This window comes from Fusarium musae, chromosome 11, assembly GCF_019915245.1.
Source record: "Fusarium musae strain F31 chromosome 11, whole genome shotgun sequence".
Taxonomy (NCBI): domain Eukaryota; kingdom Fungi; phylum Ascomycota; class Sordariomycetes; order Hypocreales; family Nectriaceae; genus Fusarium; species Fusarium musae.
Genome location: NC_058397.1, coordinates 2,153,235 through 2,170,836, shown reverse-complemented (window position 1 = coordinate 2,170,836; position 17,602 = coordinate 2,153,235). Strand labels below are relative to the sequence as shown.

Sequence of the window (17,602 nt, the reverse complement as noted above, 5' to 3'; positions counted from 1 at the left end):
GAACCAAGGGATCCTGTATCGTCGAGCACTGGGATTGTTTGCAGGCTATGGAAAAGAACACCACGTCCCATCATCCATACTTCTAGTCTTCTTGAAGGATCCTTTAATGCGTTCTGGGGAGGAACAGGAGTTAATCTCTTGCACGCTACTATTCTACTCAAGGCATCTAAGTAGTGTGTGAACTTGAACTGGGGATGGATTCCATGATCTTCAATACTGGTGGTTAACGGATTGTAAGTAGCAATGGGTTGAGTTCTGCTACTGTTCGGTTTGGACAACCTTCCTCGGAAACAACTCTTAGTAGCGCTTACTCGCGCTTTATCCCAGTAATAGCAAACTTTCTCCCAACACCTACTACCCACAGCATCCGCAAAAGCATCCACGCGGTCGAACCCAAACATTAACCATAGCGTATATGTGCCTGTGAGGCCCAGGAAGTACCGCCGCCACGCCTGCAATAGCCAACGTCGCACCTACGTGGAAAATTTCAAACGCTATACACGCAGCCAAAACCTTCTTTATCACCTTCTCCGCGTCGCAGATGTCTCGCAGTTTGTACCGAGCTACGTATAGGAGCATCGGCTCAAGGACGCCACTGAAGGCAAGAGCGGTGATGTATGCGTACTAGAGGCCGCGGAGTTGGGGAGTGTTCCAGGCCGATTCAGCGTCGCATGGCTTGTGTACAGGAGAGGACAACCAGAGAAGCCCTGCACTATCTGACGGAGCAAGGGAGTGAAAGTGGTTAGGTGGTGATGTTGGAACTAAAAAAAGGGACGTGAAGATCACACTTGGCTGTGAAAGAGTTATTAGGATGCCCAGCGAGTCAAAAGCCTGCCAGAACGTGTACCTCGAGAATCATAAAGAGAATCTGATAGTGCCATGGGCAAACCTTGGAAATTGACATCATGATGCAATCCTTTTAGCCAGGTCAATAACCAGCTGAATGTTAATTATAAGGTAGAAACAAATACAAAAAAACCCATGAGGTCGAGATTTGCTACTATTAGATTGTTAGGATAGCAAATCGAGGCAGTGTAATTGTGTAAACTAAACTCTGTTCTGTTATCCCTGAATTTACCCCTTTTTTAAATTGTCTTGTGACGATTCTAGGTAGAATATAGGTAATGCGGTCCCATACTCGTTAGTCGTTCTGGCTAGCGTGGCTTGGACAATACTACATAAGGGATGGGCGGTCTGGCAGTGTATTAAGAATATGCTATAGTATAAGAAGTAACTTGAAAGGTACAATTATAGTTAATCCAAGGAGCTGTTCACAAGGACATGACACAAGGCAGTCCCGGCATACAACAACCCGGAAATCAGACATGGCGATGGCGGAACTTCGCGCTGGACTTCTTCCCCTTTGCAGCCTCTGGGTTATGAGTGAACGCACCAGCGCCACCAAAGGGGCCAGCAGTAGCGCTGTTTCGCACCCTTGCAATACAAACACCAGAAACGCCAGCCACCTTTCCGGTGCAAACCTGACCAGTAGGCACTTTGACAACAACCGGGAAGTCAGTCGAGCTTACAGTAGAAAAGCCCAATACGCCAATAATGTTCTGAACTACTTCAGCGGACTTAAAAGCTTTCGGATCAGTCCCGCCTGAAGTGAAGTCAATGTCGACGAGCAAAGGACCAGCACCGTCTTCGTTGACCTGTACGATGAAGAGTCAATATGAATCATAAGTGAAGATCATGGTCACGAACCTGATGGTAAATCAGCTTAAGAGTTCCGTCGGATGCAATGGTTGGCAGCCCAGACTTGGCGCCAACTCCAGTAGAATTCTGGATGCCGTCTTCGATGTATCCGCGAGGAGATGGGACACCTTTTGCGGTTTGGAAAAAGTCATCCAGAAGACCGTTGACCCCATGCTCAGCTCCTACTGTCGGTCAGCGAATGTTTCACGCTGCCAACTGTTTCTGCATACATACCTAGGGCCAAGCCACCAACTGGGGAGCTTTCGATCCCGTCTTGCACACCTAAAATAGGTCAGTCTGGAAACTTGAGTAAAACCATATTGATGAAAGCCTACCATTTACAACTGCACCCGCATTTCCAGTCACAAAGGACACGGCTTCTCTGGTAGCTATAGGGTGTTAGCTGTCAAATAACATTCGTTGCTTGCCATGCCACTTTACCTTCTTCACCTCCCCCAAGGATAGTGTCAGCAAGGGACCGGCCCTTGAGACCCTTCATAAATGCCTTGATGACGCGGGCCCCGTCAACTGGGCCTTTGCTAGTTCGACCAAGTGCGGAGGCTTTACTCGTGCCAAGTTCAGGGTCACGGATCACGCTGGTATCGACCTGCGCACCAGAAGCAGCAGAGGTATAAGATCGAGGTGTTCCATCAAGGACTGCTGCCTGTTAGCTCCAGGTTTGAGTTTCCTATGAATGCTCTTACTAGTAAGTCCTGGCATAACAACACCATTTGCGCCAATTACTCTGGTTATGGTTCCATGGGCATTTGTGATCTGGCTCCAGGCCAAGGCAGAAAGAAACAAAGTGGTTAACATTATGGAAAAGGTAACGAGTGATGAAGAAACGAGATGAGTGTGAGAATAGTTTTGACTAATTGTTGGACATCACGCACATATATATACTCAACAGTTTAACAGACTGAAAAATGTCACATGCTCGAAGAGACTGCTATTGCAAAATGTCTTTGACGTTGCGCTATACTTAGATGCATGCCCTGAGAAACCGTGTTCTGAAACGCGGTGCTTGGACATGTTTCTATGACTATACCCAATCAGGAAGGCTTGTTACCTTTAGAGTCAGGACTGTCAAGTCCAGCTGTTAAGATCAACGGCCGGGATGTTTCAAACAGATATTCATCTCACTATTCAGGACAAACAGAGTGGAGTATGTCTCTAGAAAGAGAAGGTGTAAAGATTTTTTATGTAGGATTAGTTACTGCATGCTCGTGCACCAAAGTTCAGGTGAAGCAAGAATGCACCCGAGCGTCAACAACACGGCCCTAGCTTCTCGGAAACAATCACGGGTGTACTGTCATAGCGCTGTCACATGCAGCTTGGCGTGCCAACGCCAACTGATTCTCTATTCTAATCTCTTCAAATCAACTTTTCAGGCCTTGTCGATCTGAAATAACAAAATCTATGATGGTCCGGTTCTCTTGGCTTCAGTGCAAATCCCCAGATAAGGCATCAATTCGTGTGAATAGATTCATTATTGGATACATCAATTCGCTTCCCAATAATACCGCTGTCACTGGAGTAAGAGGTCGTATCGGATTAGAGATAAAACAATGCAGGTTGATGATGATATTTGCGGAGGATATCTGGATCTGGAAGTAACCCCGTGCGGGGATTTTCTTGGCCTGTGAGAGGTTTAAGATGCGCGCTGGCGAGCATCGCTGGCAACTTTAGACAGACACAGATCAGTAGTCAACATGGCGGTTACTTCAATTTCGCTTCTCGTGCTCGGTATTATTGCCGGTGTAACGCTACTTTACTTTTTTTCACCAGCTAGAAAAGGCGAGAAGAGGCCCCTCAAGCTGCCTATCATCGGCGACATCCACAACTCACCGATCGAGAAGCCACTTCTGCAATGGGACGCTTGGGTGGAAAAAAATGGCGCTATCGCAACGCCGAAACTGTTCGGTATAGTGCCCGTTGTTATTATCAACACAGCCGAGGCAGCGACAGAGCTGCTGGGCAAGAGGGGCGCTTGGTATAGCAATCGTCCAAGGTCCGTGGGCATGGAGATGATCACAGACGCTGGGCCAGGACAGTCACGGTTCACGCTGATGCATGACATGGATGCGCATTTGAAGCTCCATCATCGCATCTTGTCTCCATCGCTCGGTGGTATTGCTGCTCCACGCTACCAGCCCGTCATGGAACTAGAAGCCAAGCAGCTCGTCAAGAACCTTGTCGAACTAAGCGACCACAAATCAGGAGTCGTTACCAGCGACGATGTCTTCCCCTTGCTTGAACGCGCGCAAGCGAGTATTATTCTCGCATTGCACTATGGCGTCCGTGTTCCCACCCTCGATGAGCCACTTTATCAGCGGGTCCGTGAGACGCAGGCCAAGGTCACCTCGTATGCCTCAAGGCCTGGTCTGCCCGATATCTTCCCGTTCCTTGCCAATCTCCCAGCTGCCATTTCACCCTGGCGCAAAGCTGCCGATGAATTGTTCAACGAGCAGAAAGACCTCAACATGCACTTGTTGAACCTTGGTGATGACAGTCCTGGGTGGAACGCAACGAAACAAGCACGCTCCCTTGCAGCGAAATACGCCAAGGAGCCGATTCCCGACATTGACCTCGCTTTCACGCTTGCGACGAGTGTCCAAGGTGGTATAGAGACTAGCACTCGTACAATACTCTGGCTATTCATTGCTGCGACGACGGCCAACAAGAACTTTATGAAGCGAGCGCATGACGTACTGGATGCTGTCGTTGGACGGGATCGACTCCCTTGCTTCACCGACAGATCCTCTCTATGTTACATTGACGCCATCATATCTGAGCTTCTGCGTTGGCGACCTATCTCCCCAGGAGGCGTACCCCGTCGGGCAGACAAACAAGACGACTTTAAGGGTATCAGCATCATCAAGAATGCAATGGTCTTGACAAATGCGTGGTCTATCGGTCGTGATGAAGCTGTGTTTGACCCGTCGCTAGGCAACCTCGACGAATTTATTCCCGAAAGATGGCTAGACGGTGAGAACATGCTCGCAGACATCAAGAGCCAAGGAGAACTGAAAACCTTCCTCCCGTTGCCAGTATTCGGTCACGGTCGGCGAAGCTGTCTTGGAAAACGTGTTGCCGTAGACGGTACCTTCGCCCAGGTTGCGGCGATGATGTGGGCATTTGACTTTGAGGCTGTCGAAGATTTAGATGAAATGGAGATGGAGGTTGTCTGGTTTATGGCGGAGCCCAAGCCGTTCAAGTTCAGGCTAAAGCCAAGGGGTCCATGGGTATCCAAGGTCATCCAGGAGGAGTGGGGGGCTGCCTATAGAGACCTTGGTAACATCATGGGCAAACTGGGTGATATTGAGAGCTGAACGCGACATCGAAGATCTAGGAGATCTTGGGCAGTTGTTGCGTTGGTATCGAGTGTTTGAATACTGTTCTATTCACCAAGCTCAAATAAAATTTCTTCTTAATTCATTGCACCAGATTCAGTTCCTGTTTTGGCCCATAATTCAATAATTGGCCGCAGGTTCTTCACCAGGTCCTTCTACATCGTGGTCTTCAGGGTAGTCCAACTGTTCGCCAGTCAAGCAATTGGTTCCGTGCAAGTCCGGGAAAATACAATTCCATAGCTGAAAAAGCGAGAACTCCAAAGGCTATTTGTCTTTTTGTTTTTGGATCTTGCAAACAACGATACAAGTAGTCTTTCTGAAGGTAATCAGCTATTGGACCTTGATGATGAGGGGTCTGCTCCAGAAAACGGCTAGGGGCGGGCTAGATCCACCATCAGAAGCGAGGGTACTCCAGAGCGCAATAACACCATCGACTACCGGGGATCGCCTATCTTGGTTACTTTTGATGCCAGCAGTCTATCTCTAATTCGAAGGGTGTGCCATGGACGAAATTGTTAGACGTCTCGAATGGACGGAAAGGGAAGGACGACCCTTGAACGTGCTCCCTTGAACAGTAGATTGCCTGTCGACGATTGTGTTCAGGCCGTCAGAGTGCTTGCCAAGATCACTGCAACTGACACCTACAATAGGCCTGTCATTTATTTCATTTACTATTCGAAGCCAACAGTGACAAGATAAGTTAAAGAGACATTTACAAGAGAGATAGCACAGTGAAGGAGTTTAGACAGTTACAGGATATTGATGAATAGCATAAAGAAATAAGCTGTATTCCATTAGGTACTAACGATCTGGGATACTAGGTGCTAGTAAGTGACATGGTTTGGGGAAACAGAAACTGCAAGTAGATGAATCAATCTGATATAACTATATCTAAATGTCAACATAGATCACGTGTGCCTGTCTGTCTGTCCTTAAAGCATCTACTCGTCGTCGTTGGGGTCGACAACAGTCTTGGACCACTTGCGGGCCTGAACGCGACGGTTGAACAGGATATCAATCTCACGGTACGAGCGACCCTTGAACTCGGGAAGCCAGATCCATGACATGATAAAGCACACAAAGCCCGTTCCAGCCCAGACATAGCCACATTTTCCGCCGAGGTTGGCTTCCTACAGGACAGTATTAGTATCAAGTCAATGATTGTAGAGGCAGAATGGACATACCTTGGGGTTAAGCATATAGCTCGACAAGAAGATGCAGGGAATATTGACCAGGTAGTAACTGGCACGGCCGATACCGGTCGTAAGAGGCCTGAGGCGAATGGCTGATGTCTCGCCGATGATGGCATATGAAACAGGAGCGGGGCCAAGTGTGAAGAGAACAGACACGATAAGACCCAATGAGGCCTGGGCCAATGAGGCTGCGTTACTCTTCCCAACACTACCTGCAATACCCAAGGCAAGGAGGAACAGGACGTTGATGAACGAACCCCAGACGTAGATGGTGCGTCGGCCAATGTAGGTAGTCAGAATCCAGGACAGCATAACAAAGATCATCTGAAGGGCAGAAGTAATAAGTCCGAGGGCAAAAGCAGTGTTTGTAGTCATGCCGGCCTCTATCAAATGCATCAGTATATGTCAATCTTTGAGTGGAGTAGCGAAGCAAAGAGACTTACGCTCGAAGAAATATGTGGCCTGGTTGGCAATCAGATTGCCAGTCAAGTTCTGGGCAGCATATACGCCGCACACAATAAGGGTTCGGTAACAGTCGGTTCCCTTGAAAAGCTCGATGTAGCTAGGTTCCTTCTCGGACTTTTCGAGTTCGATAGTTCGACGCATCATAGCAACAGACTCCTCATGGTTCTTTACCACAGTGCTGCGACCAAGGCGGGCAACAGCCTTGACGGCCTCGTCATATCGGCCGCGGCGGGTGAGCCACCATGGAGATTCAGGGGCGAGGAAGATCAGGATCGCGAGGGGCGTTGGGAATATCCACTGGAGAGCGATGGGGACCCTGCAGGAAAGGTATTGTCAGAATTGATTCTCATTTGTAAGTTCAAAAGGCAGGGTAGTATATGGAGTACGAACCTGTACGCTGCCTTCTCTTCGAGTCCGTTATAATGATAAGCGACGCCGTTAACGATGATAGAACCGATAGCCCAGAACATTTGCAACATCTGGGTTGCAGGAGCACGCAGTCTCATAGGGACAATCTCACTGCAATACGCAGGTGCGTTGGCAATGAAGATACCCCATGGAATACCCTCGAGTACCTGGGCAGCTACCATAACAGAAAGCGAATTGGCGAAGAAGAACACGAAGATAAAGGCATTAAGAAGCATCAGACCTCCGATAGTGGCCCAGCGGTAACCAATGCGACTAGTAATTGGGCCAGCAATAGTAACACCAATAAGCGCACCGACGGGACCGCAGCACTGTAGGGCAGACTGCCAAGGACCCGTGATGACATACTTGTTGACATTTGCGCTGTAGACACCGTAGTCCTGTGCGAACTTGGGCAGGGCGATGAAGTTTCCCATCAGGAAGACGCAGTACGACTCCATGATCTGGTGTTGTCAGCTTGGGAGAGAAAGACACGGTCCATGGGGAGAACTTACGATGGTGCACGACATGATGAATGCCCAGAGCGTAGCCATAGGGTAGGCACGGACGGCCTCGAGGACGCCCATGTTGAACTCGGCATTTTCAGCCTCGATGGCATCGCCTTTGAACTGGGCGATTTCAGCCTTGTGGTCGAGATCTGCCTGGTGATTGATGGTATGCTTCTGAGTCTCAATCTCAGCAGCGGAGACTGGCTCTTCCTTTTCTGAGATACCCATGTTGGCTGTTGATACAACGATGAGAGTAAGATGGAATAAAGGGAATGAGAGAGCTGTGTCTCAGAAGGCTAATGATGGTGAGAAATGGGTCGGCCGTGGACTCATTATATGCTGATCTGCAGATTCTCTCCCAGCACGAGAAAAGGCAATCCGAGAATCCAATGATGAAGTGTGACAAGGAGATAAACCCTCGTCTTAGACGCGCCTATGGGAGCTTGGCATCGCGGATAAAACGGTGGTATCTCGGCCGTACTATCTGTGCCTTCTCCAGACTCGTTTCTAGCGTCATGAGGGGGAACAGAGTTAATGGGGTCAAGAATGGGGATTGGGGGTAACTCCACGGGGTTGAGAGTCCGTTTGGGGATAAGCTCCAAGAGATGAACCGCGACTAGACCTGCGCTAGTGTTAAACGCGCCTATCAACGCGTAGCTCTTGCTTCTCCAGGCTGCATTCTAGCGCCGTTGGGGTATTTTCCACGGCATCGATAGCCGGAGACCTTGTCGTCGCGTGTCTATTCCCGCGCCCTGCCGAATTCCGGGACTTGAGCCTTGGCAATCCGTTTTCTGACACCATCCTTCCATGGCTAAATAGCCCTGCTTGCATTATCTCCTTTGAGGTCGTGTTCCCTTTGCCTCCCGAAACTTATCCCGACACGACGCGCGTGACATGGATCCTGGTGCGCTTAGACCACTCGTTAAAGTCAAGGGTCGACATGATGTGAACACAATTACTTGACAGAGAACAAAGCCTCTTTCCTGCATCGAAGGGCATATCTACTCCATGGCAATCTCCAAGAAAGCATTCACGGAACGACCCAACGCGCATGATGCAAGTAAGAGCTGCCAGGTCTATCAAGCAAAATCAACACAACACTCACCAAGAATATCTCGGACATACATCTATGGGATGACTGCGGCCTATAAGGTTAAGCTTTAGGCTACAAACACCAATTCTCTGGAGGCCACAGACTAAGACATTATCCCCCTCCCTTACATCAGAGGTTGTATTACATACTTGACTTGCCCACGAATTTTCGTAATTGGAGGAGGAAAAGAAAGCGCGCCAATCACTTGGATTAGTGATTATATAAAGTTCAAGCCAGCTGCTGGATGCCGACAAGCTGGGAACCGTACTAATGGATCCCCAGGTTGAGTCTGTAGCGTCTATGTTTAGTTAGCCGCACATATGGGCTTCTCGATTCGACGAGGCCTAGGCGCAGATCATCGCGGAATGGAACGAGTTTCTGCGGCCCGTGATCTTTCCCCACGGGGGATCTTCTGCCCAGGTTGCAGATACCCTGGTATAACACATCTAGCAAATTTGGGCATACTGCGAATGAAATGAAAACGGCCCGATTGCGGTGCTAGTACCAGAAGAATGCACGGAACCTTTAGATATATCTTGCTGAATATATTGAGACTGAATTTTTGAAGCATAAATAGCAAGCCTTGGAAGTGTTAACAACCCATCATATCAATCCTTCAGAAAAGCATCTCTGGATATACCCATTCCGCCCCTTTGGCAAACAGACCTTCTTATCATCACAATGAAGTCCCTCCCTTCAATCCTGGCGGTTGCCGCCATACCCTCGCTGGCTTCTGGTCAATCCTTCCAGTCCACTCCCGTCATGGGCTGGAACTCATACAATCAGGTTTCATGCAGCCCCAACAACAAGACCATCGCCGCAGCTATTGAAGCTCTCTCTAGCGGTGGTTTCGTTGATGCTGGCTACAAATTCTTCCAGATCGACTGCGGTTGGGCCTCTCGCGATACGCAGCGTGACCCAACCACGGGTGCGCTGAAGATTGATTCCAATGCCTTTCCAGACGGTCTTAAGCCTTTGAGTGACTTGGCTAGGTCCAAGGGCATGAAGTGGACCATGTATTCCGATGCTGGTGAGCGTATGTGTGATCCCCAGTACCCATCCCCTGTGCTGGGATCCTTGGGCCACGAAGCCGTCGACGCCGAGTTTTTCAAATCGTTAAATACGGAGTATTTGAAATGTAAGTACTTTTTTATGACAAACAGAGAGTATCGTACTGATCAAGGCATGGTCCAGATGACAACTGCTACGCTGATAGCACCACCAACAATGCCCCCAAGGATCCACGAACTGACTTTGTCACTCGTTTCGGCACAATGTGGAGCGAGTTGCAGAAGGTCGGAATTCCTGGAATGCTCATTTGCCAATGGGGTGTTCCATACTCCTCGTCCAGTGGCCTCGAAGGTCCCGCGGAATGGACGCAGAGTGTATCTACCTCTTTCCGCCTTTCAGACGACATTGGCGAAGGCTGGAGCAATGTGTACCGCATCTCCAACCAAGCCATCCACATTTCGCACAGGAACCTCTCAGTTCCTGGCCACATTGCCGATGCTGATCTTCTCGAGGTCGGTAACTCTGGTATGACGTTCGACGAACAGGCGACCCATTTTGCTCTATGGGCTATGCTCAAATCCGCTCTCATGATCTCCACGGATATCACGGCGCTGTCGGCCCAGACCGTGGCTGTTCTCCAGAACAAGGACTTGATCTCTATCAACCAAGACTCAGCCGTCAAGCCCATCAGCTTAGTGCAGCGATGGACCAGCGATCGAGACTTGTGGGCGGGACCGCTTGCCAACGGGGATGTTGCAGTCCTGTATGTTGACCAGAGCAACAGTGCTCGAACCCTTAGCCTCCAGCTCTCCGCCCTCGGCTATCAATCAGCCGATATCAAGGATCTGTGGACGGGCAAAACTACCACTGGAGCTTCGTCCTTCTCCAAGCAGGTCAACGGCCATGGCTCTGTCGCATTGCGTCTCTCAAACATCAAGAAAGCCAGTAGTACAGCCAATTACAAGTATACTTCTGTCTCCACCGGGTTGTTATCATCAGGCGCACAGACTGCCTCTTGCTCTGGCTGCACTTCCTCGACCAAAGTCGGCAACCTCGGTGGCAGCTCCAACGGCCAGGTTGTCCTCTCGAATATTAGCACGTCCAAGGCCACTCAAAATGTTCTATTTGATTACATCAACGGCGACGTAGGTTTCGGCGGTAGTACCAACGAGCGCCTGGCTTCTATCAAGGTCAATGGCGGTACTGCGAAGACAGTGAGCTTTCCACTGACGGGTTACAACTGGGATAAGGATGTGTACAAGGGCTACGCTGTAGAGCTTTCTGGCTTCAGCACCAGTGGGCCAAACACCATTACAATTTCGGGTGTCAATGGTGGTTGGGCACCTGATTTCGACAGACTGGCTGTTTTGGCCTAAATTCTATGCTCACAGTTTCGGCAACGATGTCCAGCCTCTATCATCTTACCAGAATACTTTGCTGGTAAATCCTTTCCCATCAGCAAAGATTAGCTTCCCATATTAGTAGGCTTCGAAGAGGTTTTCCAAATTGCCCAGGTGATGATAACCTTATCTCAGAATAGCCCTACTAATATTATATCTTTCTGTTAATTGAGCGTGTATTCAATCAGTCCAACATGTATTTTCATAATGATACGATTTTGCCATGTACTTCTTATAAAGGCCTGCGGGGTCGACGGAGCCTGATGCGGTCCAGACTCCTACCAACTTCTTACCTTTTGATGCTGCTGTGCAGCCTCCCTGAACACGTCAAGCCATCACTTTCAGGAGAGAAACGAATTAGTCAAACCCTGTGAACTCCAGATCGTAAATATAAATCCTACTTTGCCTACAGACTGTTATTATAAGAGTACATCCCTTAATCTGGTAAGTCTTTATTTGCCTAATAAACCTTTAGAGCAGCATATGGAAATATATTCTATCCATGTTAACTATAAGAAGAGTAGCCATTCTGACTTATAAGCCTGGCTTTTAAATTTAGGGTAGATCATGTTCCCAAAACCCAAGTAACTGCTCGACTGTGATCCATTGTTGACCTCGTTGTCAAGCTTATCATTGTCCTCTTTCCCCTCAGAGTATCAAGCGTAACAACGGATACCTCTACATTGTTGTTTAGTTCAATTTTGGGGCGATGGCCGTCGGGCAAGAGATTCGTGGAGATGTTGTTCTGAAGACGACCACGAAGAGAACTGACAGTTTGAGGAATATTATAAGTGCTTCGATCCTTCGTTCGCTGATGACGATATGTGTATAGCATAGGGTTTTGGTGACCAATGCAGAGACAAGAATGCTGTGTCTGGTGGCGGAACATCTGATCCTCTATATCTCGGAGATATTGGATGCCTTGATGGTATTTAGTACATAGGGCTTCCCATTCTCTTTGCGTCGCTGAAAGACCATGGTTCAAGGGCGTGTTTGGTCTACTGTGCAAAGCAGAACCCTCCAAGGAGTCTTCGGTTTCCGAACTGTTTAGAGACTCCATTTGGTTTATGTCCACTTCTTTACCCTCTTGAATTAGCTTTATCAGCATAGTATGTAAAGCCTTCTTACCTTCAAAGTCTGAACTGGACGGGGTATCGATTCCTTCATCAGCAATGCTTGATGTCTCACTGTCGTAGTCACAGGTAAGATAGGTCATGGTCCAATGTTTTACTGGAGAGACAGGCTAATTGATAAGATCGATGTGATGCTTAGTACTGTCGATAAGTTTATTGACTGAGCCGAATGTCAACGGTTTACAAAATCCCAGCCGCTTGAAAAGGAAGAAATTGCCTTCTTATGTTACTCTTCCCAGACCTCAAAGCGGGGTATCTTAACTGTAAATCTACTAGGCTGTGTAACGGTCACAAGCCAACGGCGAACAACGGCGAATAGTGAAGCAACTCTGTAGCCACAAACTCAACGTCCGCCGGAACGGGCTAGTTTGCACCGTTTAGGATAACGTATATTGGCGATCCTTTCTGATCACTTCTTAACTTTATAGCCACAGGGAGAGGCTTTAGGGATGGACTTTTAGTTAGGCGGTAAGGGCCGATAATTCACATAAGGCATAGCCTCCTACGGGAATAACTAGTATCCATAAGGTATCAATCCTCTTAAGTAGACAATACTTACCTCGCCATTATATAAGTACTGGAATTCGTGTAACTGGTGTCTCGCTTGAAAAACGTCACTCCAAGGTCTTGATTCCCTACTGACTTGTTGTCGATTGCCTCCTTGATTCGCCTCTGATCGTTGAACCGATCAACAAGCAGCCAGTACCTGACAGCCTTAGAGCATGTAACTCTATATATACCTATTATATTAAAACTAAAGTATATTTTCTAACCTTATAACTGACTTATAAACTTAATACTGCTACTACTTTCTAATTACCTTAAACCTTCTTTTAACTTTTATCTTTAGTAATATTAATATATATATTATTATAAAACTTTCTTTAAGTTAAGCTTTTTTTATATATTAATATTTTTTAATAAATCTAATTATTATATATTATACTTATAGAAAGTCTTTTTTAGTAAATTACTATTTATATATTAAATATAAATATAATTTAAATATAGTTTTTTTAAAATAACTTTTTAATTACTTTAATTTTCTTTTTATTTTTTAAGTTAATTCAAAGAAAATAATATTACTTTCTTTTATTAAGTAATTAAAATAACCTTTATAAAGAATTTATTATAAGTTACTATATAAATAATAGTTTTATAATTAAAAAAAGTAAGTTAAATAAAGAATTTATTACTTAATTAATTAAAGTCTTATATAAAAATATATCTTATAGTAACTTTATAATTAAATTTATTATAGCTATAATTATATTTTAAGGCCTTTTTATATATTAATATAGCTTAAAATATAATTATAGTTTTATTAATATAATTATTAATATCTAGTATTTAATATAATTAATATTAATAAAAAACTAATTTTATTAATATAAAAGCTACTATTTTAAAGATTTAAAGTATATATAGTATTAAGCTAACTTTTTTTAACTAAAAGATTAAAGCTTTTTATATATTTCTAAAGCTAGCTAAGGAGTTATTATTTAAGTTCTTATTATATTAGCTTTATATTATAGCTATTAGTTAATTATTATAATATTAATATCTAAATTATAGGCTAGAAGTGTTATTTATAGTTAAGGCTTATAGCTATAAGCTTATTCTAGCAGAGAGAACCTAGTAACTCTATACACGCTTAATAGACCAGTCTTCCCCATGCAACATACCATACTGGTCTTCGAATCAGTAGCTTGACCGCTTCTGGTTGACTACATGCACTCGCGATGATTAGATCTGACCCAAGTGGACATTATTCAAAGTTAACATCTGCTCCTGGGTGAAGGCAATTTTCTACTTATCGTTCTGAGACATAGCTCTACACGACGAGGTCTGTCTATTGCCCAGTTCAAGGCGTACATATCTTTTACACTCTTCGTAGGTAAAGTGTTGAGTCAGATAACTAAAAAAGAAATATCGTCTCCGAAAACATGTCTGGCCTGAAGAATCGCCAGGGAAAGGGCGCGCGCCCTTCAGCCTCAAGGCCCCACTTCAGCACAGGCTAGTTCAGCTGAATACGAACGGCTGTTACTGTTTATGATGGACAACAAAACGGTTATGGGGCTGCTGCCTAAATGCCCTGTATGTAATTTTAAACCAGTATCGCAGAAAAAAGAGTTTTTCATAAGATAAATAAGTGAACAGCACGCAAGGCAAAGGTCGCTGATAAGCCGGAGTTGATAGTTCAGGTCAGACACTTGCGATCATGTCTATGGAACTGTGTGCTTGGGAGGATCCTCTCATCGTCGCCTCAGTCAACGGAAACACCAAAGAACTCGGAAACTAGCTCGATGCCGGAAGAAGCGTCGATGCTCGCGACCTACAAAATGGGCGGACACTGTTAATTTGGGCCACACTGGGAGGACACGTCGGTGCCGTCGATCTTCTCCTTCACCGAAGTGCAAATCCTCACTCGCAAGATCTCAGAAACCGAACGGCCTTGTTACACGCCGTGGCAAATGGCTACGAGACAATTGCGGAGAGGCTAATCACAGCAGGCGCTAAGATAGATGCCACTGATGATGCAGGCTACACGGCGCTGATGCTTGCTACGATCTCTGGGTCTTCTAATCTCGTGGACAGGCTGTTGGCGTTGGGAGCAAACGTTGATACTAAAGAATGGCGGCACGAGAAGAATCCCCTCCTCTACGCGACAGAGCACGGGTTTGAAAAGTGCGTGGAGTTACTGTTGAACGCTGGTGCAGAGGTGGACTTTGTGGACAAAAGCGGTCGAACCTCTCTGTCGTGGGCAGCCGGGAATGGTCATGCAAATATCGTCAATCTTCTGTTACAGAAAGGCGCCAACCCAAATATGAAAGACAATGATTTGGAGCGGACACCATTTCTGTGGTCCATCAAAAACGAGCAACTCGCCGTCATTGAGATCCTGAAAGAGAAATCACCCCCTGAGCTCGGGTACGGGCTCATCCCAAGACCAGTCCCGGCTACTTCTCCTCGACTGGAGGAAATACAACAGAGATACAAAGCTGTTAAACCCGACTTTGATTGGAGAAAGACTTCAGGTGGGGACCTTTTGCTCTGGACCCTAGGCTGTCGGGGTAGAACAGAAGAGGATGACATCATATTCCTTATTGAGCAAGGGGTAGACCTGAACGTGAACAAGGACGATGGAATATCGGTCCTTTGTCAGGCCTGTCGTAGTGGATATGGTAAAGTTGTCTCGCTGCTGATCGAGAAAGGTGTCAATCCGAACGTTGCGGATAAAGATGGCTGTACGCCTCTCGCTTCAGCCGCTGGAAAAGGACACAAGGAAATCGTGCAGAGGCTCCTGGACCATGATGTCGACATCGACACAGCAGATGAAGAGGAGATGACGCCTATGCTGGCGGCAGCTTGTGGTGGACACAGCGAGATTGTTCTCATATTGATCGAAAAGGGTGCTAACCCCAACGCTTACGACATAAACGGATATCATGCGTTGTCGTTCGCCAGCGAGTCCGGTGACCTGGGTTTTGTACGTGCCTTAGTCAGCAAAGGAGCTCTGCCGGACGAGGGCATGGAACAATCAGCATTGATGAATGCCGTTGCTGGAAACCATATGGACATGCTCAAATTTCTTATCCAACACGGGGCCACGTCTTACTCCGACTCCTACGACATTTGCGAACGCCCACCTTTGGTACTCGCGGCGTCACACGGGAAGACCGAGATAATGGAAGTCTTCCTTGACATGAGTTCCAACGACCCCAAAACCAAAATACACCAGATCTGGAGAGCACTCGTCGAGGCTTGTGATGAAGGCGAAGTCGAAGCGGTTAAGTTGCTTCTCAAGTGTAAGCCCTTCGATGGCATGGATAAACCGGATAATCAGCCCATGTTTTTCGCCAGCATGCAAAATCACCACACGATCGTGGATTTACTAAAGCCATATTATTCTACGAAGGGTACGAAGCTTATGTCTGATGTTACTAATAACAATTCTAATGAATCAGTACATGGTTCAGATAATTTACATAAAGACTAAGAGTTATACATATTCCAGACCTTTAGACAAATAGTAATTAGAAGAGCAATAGGAAATACCTCCCGGGCGAAAATCCTCTTATTAGTGTTAACTAAAGAATAATAAAAATAAATATTAAACTCTATATCTTTACCTTATATTTAAGGCCAGAAGGCCAGTGCTTAGCTTTAAGCTTATACATAAATTATATAATTCCCCAGCCCTTTTTCTCCCCCACATTTCTCCTCCGTCACCTGTGTTAATTTAACTGTTTAGCACTTGGTCGGCCTTTCATCCTTATAGCAAGATCTACAATGGCCACCCACAATACAGCCAATCCCAACTCTGCTAAAAGATCTCGCATTGGGGAACGCACTCTCTTAGCTTGCAGCGGCTGTAAACAGAGAAAGCTCAAAGTATGACCCTTATCTCACCCGCCGTCCCTTCTAATACTCAGCAGTGTGATGGACAAATCCCAAAATGCCAAAATTGCGAGAAGAGCGGTAGAGGTAAGCCTTGATCCTCTGGCCTTGGCCTCTCATCTCGCTCATATTTGTGCGCAGAATGCCTCGTGGAAGATCCTGCGACAGGGCTCTTTCGACCAAGGGATTATATGCAGTCACTCGAGACACGAGTCGCTTATCTAGAGGGCTTATTGCAGCAGGCGAGACCCGATGTCGCTCTCGATCATCTTATGGGCCTCGAGAAGGATTCTTCTAGCTTCTCTCCTTCGGCAGCGACGCCATTCGTGGGCCCGCCTGAGTCCGAGTCTGCAGGCAACGGTCAACGAGAGGCGTCGGCGGAGGCAGAAGATGCAAGAGATCAACTATCGACTGACGTGGCTTTACTATGCCTGACCACTGCCAGCAAAGAGCCTCATTACTTCGGTCCGTCCTCAGCCGTATCATTTTCGCGTATCATTAGTACAGCCATAGATCTTCCGAAGAGATCGCAGGCGAGTACTATTCGGTTCGAGCATGGTGGCTTCTTAGATTGGAATTGTCCTCAGCCGTTTGCTGTTAGTTTCCCGTCCCCACCTCTGGGTACTGCTCTGTCACAAGCGTATTTTGGAAACATTCACGCGCAGTATCCCTTTCTTCATGAGCCAACCTTTCGCTTCTGGGAAGAGCAGTGCTTCAAAGCAGACCTCTCGGGGAACCTTTCTGCAGCTGGAGATATGGCGCAGTTCTTTGTGTGGATGGTAAGCACGCTGTCCAACATAGTCTCTATATCTGACGGCGTTCTAGGTCTACGCAACAGCGTCCCTGGCTTTGGGCCCAGCTCATTATGACACAGCTGAGTCTTACTACAAAATGGCCCTGAAACATCAGCCCGTCATTCTTGAACTTGACAGCATTGAGTC

At 46.7% G+C, this 17,602-nt stretch overlaps 5 protein-coding genes across 5 annotated transcripts; 3 read left to right on the top strand and 2 right to left on the bottom strand.

Annotated features, from left to right (window-relative positions):
• Positions 1-1,319: 1,319 nt before the first annotated feature.
• Positions 1,320-2,514, bottom strand: J7337_013840 (uncharacterized protein; the record flags this gene model as incomplete). Its single annotated transcript, XM_044831315.1, has 5 exons — positions 1,320-1,655; positions 1,708-1,880; positions 1,933-1,980; positions 2,140-2,355; positions 2,403-2,514. 5 exons carry the CDS (start codon positions 2,512-2,514, stop codon positions 1,320-1,322), a joined length of 885 nt encoding a protein of 294 aa, XP_044674590.1.
• Positions 2,515-3,410: 896 nt separating this feature from the next.
• Positions 3,411-5,030, top strand: J7337_013839 (uncharacterized protein; the record flags this gene model as incomplete). Its single annotated transcript, XM_044831314.1, has 1 exon — positions 3,411-5,030. One exon carries the CDS (start codon positions 3,411-3,413, stop codon positions 5,028-5,030), a length of 1,620 nt encoding a protein of 539 aa, XP_044674589.1.
• Positions 5,031-5,992: 962 nt separating this feature from the next.
• Positions 5,993-7,851, bottom strand: J7337_013838 (uncharacterized protein; the record flags this gene model as incomplete). Its single annotated transcript, XM_044831313.1, has 5 exons — positions 5,993-6,181; positions 6,236-6,627; positions 6,688-7,025; positions 7,100-7,578; positions 7,630-7,851. 5 exons carry the CDS (start codon positions 7,849-7,851, stop codon positions 5,993-5,995), a joined length of 1,620 nt encoding a protein of 539 aa, XP_044674588.1.
• A 1,546-nt stretch (positions 7,852-9,397) lies between these two features.
• J7337_013837 (uncharacterized protein) lies at positions 9,398-11,103 on the top strand (the record flags this gene model as incomplete). Its single annotated transcript, XM_044831312.1, has 2 exons — positions 9,398-9,854; positions 9,911-11,103. The coding sequence occupies 2 exons, from the start codon at positions 9,398-9,400 to the stop codon at positions 11,101-11,103; spliced, it is 1,650 nt and encodes a 549-aa protein (XP_044674587.1).
• Positions 11,104-14,481: 3,378 nt separating this feature from the next.
• J7337_013836 (uncharacterized protein) lies at positions 14,482-16,286 on the top strand (the record flags this gene model as incomplete). The annotated part of the gene is made up of 3 exons (XM_044831311.1): positions 14,482-14,529; positions 14,563-16,180; positions 16,279-16,286. The coding sequence occupies 3 exons, from the start codon at positions 14,482-14,484 to the stop codon at positions 16,284-16,286; spliced, it is 1,674 nt and encodes a 557-aa protein (XP_044674586.1).
• Positions 16,287-17,602: the final 1,316 nt, after the last annotated feature.